Source organism: Bactrocera dorsalis, chromosome 5 (genome assembly GCF_023373825.1).
Source record: "Bactrocera dorsalis isolate Fly_Bdor chromosome 5, ASM2337382v1, whole genome shotgun sequence".
NCBI classification, from domain to species: domain Eukaryota; kingdom Metazoa; phylum Arthropoda; class Insecta; order Diptera; family Tephritidae; genus Bactrocera; species Bactrocera dorsalis.
This window is the reverse complement of record NC_064307.1, coordinates 63,527,933-63,537,757: the sequence shown is the minus strand read 5'-3', so window position 1 is coordinate 63,537,757 and position 9,825 is coordinate 63,527,933. Positions and strand designations below refer to the sequence as shown.

The window sequence follows — 9,825 nt, the reverse complement described above, 5'->3', positions numbered from 1 at the left end:
CACCAAAAATGGTGATTTTTTGAAATGATTGTATGGGGAACCCCCCAGGGGAGTTCCAGGGGGTGTGCCACTGGCATGGGTGGATCGACTGTCCAAAGTTAGTGGGGGTCGGTCATACATTTGGGCTCGATCGGAGCACTCTAAATGGGTCAAAGTGGGATTTTTCAAAATTTGCCCCTACCCAAAAGTTCGACCCAAATTGGGGGACATCAAAATTCGTTTTAGAGGTATGGTTCCTTCGGCAAAGTATCTTATTTTGATCCCTAGAATATGATTTTCATAGAGCAATGGGCGATTTTTAAATTGACCCGCCCTAATATATATGAATATAGATATGTACATATATCTGTACTTCTGTGAGCAAAAAGTAGTAAGATGGCTCTTTCGGCTTCAGCTCATTTTTGCTCAATATCCGACCGTTTGATCGTATGTTTCCGAGTCGTAAGCATAGGTCCAAGAAACTAAACACGAATGATTTTGTTGAAGTGACATTGAGCATAGATGTCGTCGGTACTATAATAGTAGATAGTAAATTTCGTAATTTATTTTTTATACAAATACTAGAGGACCCGCCTACGTTTTACTGTGGCTGATACATAGGTAGTACTACTAATACCATCTATATGATTTCTATTAGTTAGATTATAAGTATTAGTTAAGGAGTAATCGCATTTTTGATGAAGCAACAAAAATGAATCAAAAAGCATTTCGTGCGTTAAGAAAGAATTGGTTTTTGGGGTAAAAATACTATTGAATTTGGGCTGTGCATCAGTGAAATCAATCGAGTCCAATCGATTGTCAGCCTGGTGGACTGCATATTAAGAAACGGTTCTCAAGCGTGGAAAGACAAAAAAATCGGCTGGCAAGGTTATGGCATCAGTCTTTTGGGATGCCCGTGGTATATTATTCATCGAATGATAAATGAGCCAGTTTTAATTCACTGCATTGTGTATTTGATTGCAGTTCTATTCTACCATTCCCAATATTTAGCAATTTTATTATTTTCAGGAAGGATCAGTTTGAAATTGTACGCATATACATATGTATTTACCGTTCCCGTTTAAATATTGCATTGCTCTGTGCAATGCTTCGAAAAGATTTCGGTATATCTCAAATTTTTTATCAACACTTCAGTTATGCCGCTATTTTTTTATGCCAGACCTTTTGCAATTTTAAATTCCTGTCAAGATACCCCCTCCAATAGTTAGCAGGTATGAAAAAAATATTATAGCTACCAATAGATATATTGAATCACCCAATTTATTACTTAAGAAAGAACTCTGCCCACAATATAAAAACTTGATCCACAGATGTCGCCTTTACTTTGGCATCGTTTTGTTTAAACGCACGTTTACGCCAGTTTAAGGTTTGAATATTGGATACTGCGATGGTAGCGCCCATCCATCGGTCAAACATTCCAAAATATAAAATGGTTAAAAAATGAAAAAAATAATTTAAAAAACATTTTCCAGTGGACCAAATTTTAAATCTAAACCATTCTCGAATCTCCTTGAACATACACACAAAATTTCATCAAAATCGGTCCATCCGTTTAGGAGCAGTTGAAATGCAAACACACGGTCAGAAGATTTATATATGGGCCATTCCATCAATTGGCGACATGGTTTTGTACCCGTGGTTCTCCGATTTTGATGAAACTTTAGAATATCATAATACAGACTAAAATAAGAATATCTGTAAACTTTTTAGTGGCCAAATTTGCTCCATTGTTTTTTGGCGCGCTTTTCAAATTGAGATCAAACAAAAAAATGAATTTTCTTTAAGACCTCAAAATTGATTTTTTTATCCATTTAATAAAAATATTTCAAAACCTCAAAAAAAATTCTCGAATCCAAAAACCATGTGAAAAAAAATTTTGAAGTTATCCATTTTTATGTAAAAAAATCTCAGCTTTCTGATAATAAAATATTTTCAAAATCCAAAAAAAATTTCGCTCAAATCCAAAAAAAAACCATGTATTTTCCAAAAAATCCCGCTTTTGTGCTCTTCCCCCACTTTTTTTTCAAAATTGACTTTTTTATTCGATTCCTCGTTAAATTTTACATAAGAATCAGTGTTCAAAAATATGGGACTCTGATCCCATCAACAGCAAAAGAAATGCAAAGTTGTCGCTATACGGCGCATATTTTTTTTGAATGAAGACAGTGATTTCTTTTAATCCAAGTCTTAGAATACAATTTACACATTTACCTCTTTCACACAACCTTCTAAGCGAACACACTGCGGGGGAAGAGCACAAAAAGCGGGATTTTTGGAAAATACATGGTTTTTTTTTTGGATTTCGAAATTTTTTTTGGATTTTGAAAATATTTTTTATCAGAAAGCTGAGATTTTTTTTACATAAAAATGGATAACTTCAAAATTTTTTTCACTCAATTTTGAGGTCGTTAAAAAAATAAAAGAAAAAGTCATTTTTTTGTTTGATCTCAATTTGAAAAAGCGCGCCAAAAAACAATGGAGCAACTTTAGCCACTAAAAAGTTTACAGATATTCTTATTTTAGTCTATATTATTGATATTCTAAAGTTTCGTCAAAATCGGAGAACCACGGGTACAAAACCAATGTCGCCAATTGATGGAAATGGCCCCATATATAAAGATATCAGTTGTGAATATATGATTTGTATTTATCCGACGAATTTAGTACTAATTTAGAACTAACTTATTACCCATGTCGGCGAGCTTCCCACGCTCTTCACACTAACTCATTTCGGTCTCTTTCTCTTATTGGTATCTGTCTCACCCCGCTGCTGTCCGTTTTCTCTCCACTGTGTGCTTTGCTTATTGGTCCGAGTCGATGTTAGGTCCTCGGAGCGCACGCACGGCAAGGACTCTGAAGACTTCTTGTTGCTCTATCCTAATATGATCGATTTGATTTTGGATTTATCGACCCGGAAACAGTAGCTTGACGAATTTCCTTGTGCTGGAATCTGGTACTACAGATAACCATATTTCGGACCATGCGAAACCGAACAGCCTCAACTCATTCGGAGATGTTTCGACATAGAGGCTGCTTTCTCCAACTGTTATTTCAAAGATGCCTTATATGCCCACCCGGGCGTTAAAATAGACAAGCACAATTTTAACTCGTGGCAGATCATTCATTTGTTCATATCATCCTTTTCTTCTGTCGGAGCGTGGACGGAAGCAGTGTTGTTAATTTAAGATATCTTCCTAAATTAATTTGGTTCCTTACAAGCATTTGATTTCGGTCGTATAATATTTCAAAAGCATTGGCACATATAGAGACGGATATGACTAAATCGACTCAGCTCGCTATGCTGATTATTTATGTATGTACATATGTACTTTATGGCGCCAGCAAAGTTTACAACCATAACAATAGTTAGTTGAATTGCATAGTGAATATTGCGATTCAGTTGAATACCAACAGCGAAACAATACAAAACCGTAAATACTCGTACTAAACGATTTGGAGGCGAAGAATTTATAAAAGTTCAACAAGAAAATAATTACAAACAGTAAAAGTGCTGCAAAAGTACTAAAAAAAATATTTAAAAATCTTCACAAAGAAAATATTACGAAACTTAATTTATTATTTATTGTTACGACATCCTCAGCGCTGTACGAAAAAGGATTATAATCAGGGATTACAGACCGAAGACTACAGATGCAACAAGGTGAACGTTAGACACATTGTAAAGGAAGTCAAGTGAGTTTTGGGTATATCCGGTAAAAAACAAACTTAATTTTTTATTACCGTTACTTTACATTTTTACCATTCACAATAGTACGAATTCATCAAAAATCTGTGAAACAAATGATATTGCGTGAGCTGGTGAGCCTGAAGGCAATTTCCAGACAACATTTATACAATATATATCTTATGGAGCATACGTGGGACTCTATTCTTTTTAAATTAATTTTTTTTTTTTTTCAAGACATACTTCTTTTACGCTTTTTCCAAATCCTTAATTTATTGATTACTATTTAGGCTTTCGATTATGTCGGCGGTTAACAAAGCTTAACAAGCCGATTGGCAAAGGTTCACAGGCAGTCAGTTTTGCATTCTTGTTTTCAAATTGAGATCAACTACTTGGCCGTTTTCACTTGGTTAATATCGGTACCTCTTATGCAGTTCTTTTTGATATTCTTTCTTCCACTCCCAACTGCCTCAGTTTCGGCGAGCAATTTTGGCGACCAAGTCTTAAATTTGGTCACAATCGTACTAGAAAAAAAAATCAGCTTTATCGGGACGAGTAGAGCAAGAACGCCTTTCATACCCAAAGTATCCATCGAAACCTTTCGAACGAACTCATGAAAGATATCGAGCTCTCTTATTGTCTCTCTAACACTTGGCTGACGATTTTTAAGTACCATATCCTTGACGTTTTTAATATTTTCATCAGCTGAAGAGGCCGAAGGTCGTCCAGAACGAGGCATGTTTTTAACGATCACTCGACCGCCTTTGAAAGCCTTGGTTTTGATAAAATTTAGTTTTTTTTTCTAACACAGCAACTGTAAACATATCGCCTTCATATTTGGCTTAGTAATTTCCGGACAGTCCTACCAACTTAGTAAAGTACACTTTTTTGAAATATAATTTACTTAGGGAATTTTAATAACAATTTTCGTAACCAAACAATGCTCTGAATCTTAAGCTCGTCATTGGTTTGGGTCAAAAGTGAGTTCGCGCGTCACTTCACTTTACGTTCACGCAAAATTATTTTGTGGTAACAACCTCTATGGACAAAATACGAAAATACTTTTTCTACTATCTAATACTGTATTAGTATGTCAGATGCTATCTTCCCGATTTTAACCGCTAGAATAAGACTAGCCCCTCTGAAATGAGTTCCGTTGTCAGAGATGATTCCTCGTCGTGATATATACAATGTGACGGTGGATAATGATGATAAAATCTCAATATTTATACCCCGTGTGGTCCTGCAGGTAAAAACAACTCCAAAACGTTTCTCATGCCTTTCGCCAATCGTTACGTTGAAGGGTTCAAAGTACATAATCAACACCTGTATAAGCGAAGGGATGACTGAATGATGCGAGGCGCTCTGGTGGTAGCGTTTCTATTTCTGGTGGATTCAGCGGGATCTGGTTTTTTGCTGACATTCTTTTGAGTTCGGCACTTGTACAGGTGCTGTCGGAAAGAATCGTTTCAGTAATTGTGTTTCTCGCGGCTTTACTCAGAATCAAACGGAGAAAACGAAGAACGCACATCTGTGTAGCACGTAATATTTCCCACTTACTGAACCTTGTAGGAGCTGGTTGCGTATCATCAATATTATTTGACGAATCAATTGTTACGTATTGTTCAATTTCTGTTAGGGTTTGTGGTTCCATGAATTCAGATGTCTGCCGGAGAGTTTTTGATAGATTTAGGAATTTTTAGCCGTAAACTATCTCCCAGAGGTCTTAAATTCGATATGTTGTGCCATTTCGTACCGTCGTCTGCTACGTTGTTCTTCGTTGGCACCCACTGCGTATGAACTTAGCTAGACGAAGTTCTAAACTGGCTGTCATCAGCTCAAGCCTCGGCTTCGACAGAGGCTTCAATGGAGCAACTCGTGCCTTGTAGGCAACGAGACAGCATTGAAATTTGTCGCCCATACTTGAGCCTGGAAAGGCTAATATGCTAGCATTAACGAAGATGTGAATTTATCCAGTTGCTCAGCTAACTTACTAATCATCAAACATGAATCAAAGCAAACATCTCTACTGTGTCTTTAGGACCATACAAGATAACCGGAATGTAACGAAAAATTGCTCTCCTAAACTTACGTTGATGAACTAGGATTGCATTTACTCGTCTAGCCGTAGATGCAGCAATTTGGCTATGTTATAGTGAGTTGTGCAGCATTCGACATACATCTACTCCACAAACTTGCTTTTTTTCCGCAGCAATAACTGTGGTATAATTAGATGGTCAGCCCAAATAACCATTCATCAAAGATTCGACGACGACTCCAGTTCAGTTTTCTATCCCCAGGAAGTTTACTCAGCAACTCATTGACTCAGCAATAAGGGTACTCATTCAGTCATTCCTCACTGCTGGCGTCTGTCTGAATTTCCGTTGTGGGTTGTTATGTAACAAGTCTGGTCTTTCGTAAACCAGACGAAAAGTTTCGATGGGTAAATTAACAGTAGATGGCATCATCAATTTTCCTCGAACGGCTTCTAGGGCGGCACCGCGCAGTGATTTTTGAAATCGAATTAAGTTTTCTTGTTCAGAAAACCCGCAGCGTTTTGTTGATTGTTCTGGTTTGTTATAAAGAATGGCTATTCTTCTGGCCTTTCGAAAAAAGTGGCAAGTCTTTGCTTAACGCCTGTTTAGATGCTATATGTGATGGGTTTAAACCCACGTCAGTACTCGTATTACTTTGAACCTGCCTGCAAGTACTATCCTTGATGGGCGCAAAACCTCCATGTGATTGCCCGAAAATGTTGCGTGCAGGAGAGAAGGAGTTATATTGTGCCGCAGCATCGCAGCCATTTTCATTAGCCAAAGATGGGACGCGAGGTAGTTGTGTGTTATGAAAGACGTTTGCTGCATAAGTGGACATATAAACGGAACTCATTGGTACGTGCTCGCTTTTACTAAACACGCATGCATATGAATGAGCAAACGTTGAATTCATTTGGGGATCACCAACAACTAAAGGCAGTTTATTATAGACCCACACGTGGTTATGTTCCTTAGACAAGCCCGCATATGTTAGTGGTTGAACGACAGCAACGAATGTGGCGAAATTTTTTATTATCCATGCGATGAATATTGATCGTCGTAGCCGCAGCAACATTTGTGGAAAAAAATAAGAGAAAAAATAATTTTTGTTTTATCTTGTATATGACATAGTACTTAGTATTGAAAACTGTGTCCAAGTTGGTATGCGCACCGGTAAATGGGATCACGCTATTATTAATAACGGTATCATCAGTCGCTTCGTGCTTAATTTCAATTCAGTAATTTCGCTTTTAAACAATACGTATGATCGTTCGATCGTTCGCTAAAATAATTCTACACTTTATAGGTGTCTGTAACACTCCGCCAACGAATGAAAAGAGAATGAACGACTCAAAATGGTAAGCCACAGGTGAGCTAACACAAGCAAATAGAGGGACATACATCACACAGTGCAGTGTTGTAAAGTAATGTATGTACATTCTTTCCTTTTGACATCTAATTTGTAATAGTAAATTCTCTCGTAAAAAAAAGGTAATAGATCATTAGAAAAGTATGAAGTTTTTTTCTGTGCTGAAATATTATATATATTATATCTGCTTTCTGATATTATAAATAATATTGTCACACATTTTCTTAGAAAATGTAAAAATAATCACACTTCTTTGAACCCTGTTTCTACGTCGTATTTTGAGCTACAAAGTTTGCTTTTCATTCGTTTTCTAACTGGCTTGCGGCTGCGAGCTAGACACTGACAAGCTTAGGTGAATGAATCACCCTAATCACTAATTAGACCACACCTATAAAGATTCGAAGACTTGAGACAATATATTTGCAAAAAGTTTATTAACCACGCCTAATTAGTGTCAAAGCCAGTTTAAATTTTTATAAAATGAGTCGAAATAGCGGCCACCGCAACCATAATCGCGAAGAAAATAAAATACTCGCTAACTTAGTAGAGCAGCATCCACAGCTGTACGACAAGGATCATGACCTTTATGGTAAACCAAATGCTCTAGATCAAGCTTGGAAAATAATATCCCTATTGTGGGATAAGCCAGGTGAGTTTAGTTTGGTGATTTAGCAAAACCGTCAATGGATTGGCAATACAAATATGTGGCGTGATTTCAGCGAATGGGCGACGTACCAACTCATCAATTTGATTGTATTTAACATACATACATATACATATATGCATATTCACATATACTTCTGTATGCACCTTAACTTGCAATGAAAGGTTTCTATTTAAAATATTTTTAGAATATTTTAAAAATTTTGGAAATAAATGCAATATTTTTGGGAAATTCTTGATGTACAAAGAATTAATATAATTTCATAAAAAAATTTTAAAAATTTCTTATTATGAACGTTTCTAAATAAGAGTAAATCGGTTGTAGAAACAAGTTTCCTAGAAAGAAAAACCAAACACTAGATCTATTTCTGTGTCACATTAAAAAGTTCAGAAGTTTGTAAAAAACTCAATTATAGTAAAGACCTCCATGATTTTAGCATGTTTTATTACCTAAACCTTTCGCTGCAAAATACTTTCTAAAACTATAAATATTTTTCTTCCTTTGTTTCAGTGCCTGAATGCAAGGGACGCTGGCGAAATATGCGCGCCGCCTACGCACGCTCTATTGACGCCTACAAGACTAAGCGTGGACCGAACCGTAGTAGGCCGTACTACTTAGAAGAGAAGATGAGGTATTTAAACCCTCACTTACTGAATGAAATAGCTGCAATTGCCACGGTGAAGGACGAGGCTATACTAACTGATGGAAACGCAACTGAAGCAGCACAAAGTAATGGACAAAATAATGAGAAAAATAACTCTGAAACTATCGCAAACGAAAACGACGTCCATGATATGAATAGTACACGCAATAATGAAACTTTTTCGCTGGTGACGCCTCTAATTGACCAAATGAACGAACAGAGTTTGCGAGATTTGCAGCAAATCATTGACCGGAAACTGAAACAAACTATTGCTATAAAAAATGATAATGACAACGAGTTGTCTGCCCCCATGCAACAGCTACCACTGCAGGCAATCAAGCAAGAACCAGAGTTATCGATATGACTCTTTAAAGTATTACATATACATATATAACCTTTGTTGACCTTGTGGTCGGTACTAACACATTTACTAATTTAACATTGACATTTAACTGTATTCACTACTAACACCAACAATAAACGTACAAATGTAAGTATTTCCCATTATTTACTTAATGCCTTAAAATCTTAAAAAATAAAATCTTATTATTTCAGGCCTCCAAACACAGCATAAAGTGCATCAGTGCGTATACATAACCTCAGCGGAGAAACTCACCAGCGTTGGCCAGCTTTATATCGAATCCAATTTAATTGGGAATTTCGTTATATTTTAAGCATTATGAGTTAACATCAGGCAACAACAAAAACAAACAACGCATTTGTGAAGTTCTGCTTACTACTTATAAATAAATTTGTTTCTCAAAATATTCGCATTACTAGTTTGCCTTTAATTTCATGAAGGTATAGACCTGAATAGGATATATTAATACCCACAAGGGAAAGTCAGAGGCTCTATAATGTACAACGTCTGGAGTGCTTTTCGTGAGTACCTGCCAGCGACGGCCTAACCTCACCGTGCTTTCTAGAAGGACATAGCTCAATACACTGCGTTCATCAGCGCCCCAAAGTATAAACGCTCCCCGTCGTACCAGGTTAACGTGTCTGGTAAAAGCTTGCAACTTTTGCTACTACCAGTTGAGCCCCCAAAACTCAATGACAGCTGGGATATATAAATGTACAGTGTGACGAGCTACGTCCATTTAGTGATGTCCTTCTGCCCGTCCATCTGCATACATATATTCGAGCTAGTCTTTCCAGTTTAGAGGGCACTTACTTGTCGACACATCCAATATCGAACCACTATAGCACATACATAGGCGGCATACACACCGAACGATCTTAACCATGTGCTTGTGTGGAGCACTTTATCATTTGACGAGACATTTTATTGAAATTTGGTTTCAATAACCCCTGATAAGGCAATCTCTGAACTTGTTCGGATCAGATCACTACAGCATATATCGTCCTACAAACTAAGCGATCGGAAATAAGATCTTATCCTGAAACCTACGTATAGTTTTTATACTC

At 36.8% G+C, this 9,825-nt stretch overlaps 1 protein-coding gene across 4 annotated transcripts; it reads left to right on the top strand.

Moving 5' to 3' along the window:
• The first annotated feature begins 3,407 nt into the window (after positions 1-3,407).
• LOC109579646 (uncharacterized) lies at positions 3,408-9,128 on the top strand. Of its 4 annotated transcripts, XR_007422856.1 has the most exons (4): positions 3,408-3,519; positions 3,602-3,693; positions 8,265-8,887; positions 8,953-9,128. XR_007422856.1 is itself a non-coding variant. In XM_019990882.3 (2 exons), the coding sequence occupies exons 1-2, from the start codon at positions 7,571-7,573 to the stop codon at positions 8,759-8,761; spliced, it is 666 nt and encodes a 221-aa protein (XP_019846441.2). In that variant the 5' UTR covers positions 7,480-7,570; the 3' UTR covers positions 8,762-8,946. The 4 variants fall into 4 exon arrangements, 1 of the variants encoding a protein (XP_019846441.2); XR_007422855.1 differs by having other exon boundaries at positions 3,420-3,693; XR_007422854.1 differs by lacking the exons at positions 3,408-3,519; positions 3,602-3,693 and adding an exon at positions 7,480-7,739.
• Positions 9,129-9,825: the final 697 nt, after the last annotated feature.

Bases quoted from the DNA above. Each gene is read 5' to 3' on its own strand.
- LOC109579646 (XM_019990882.3), top strand. From the start codon at position 7,571: ATGAGTCGAAATAGCGGCCACCGCAACCATAATCGCGAAGAAAATAAA. The intron at 7,740-8,264 runs GTGAGTTTAGTT...CCTTTGTTTCAG, and splicing joins CCTATTGTGGGATAAGCCAG to TGCCTGAATGCAAGGGACGC.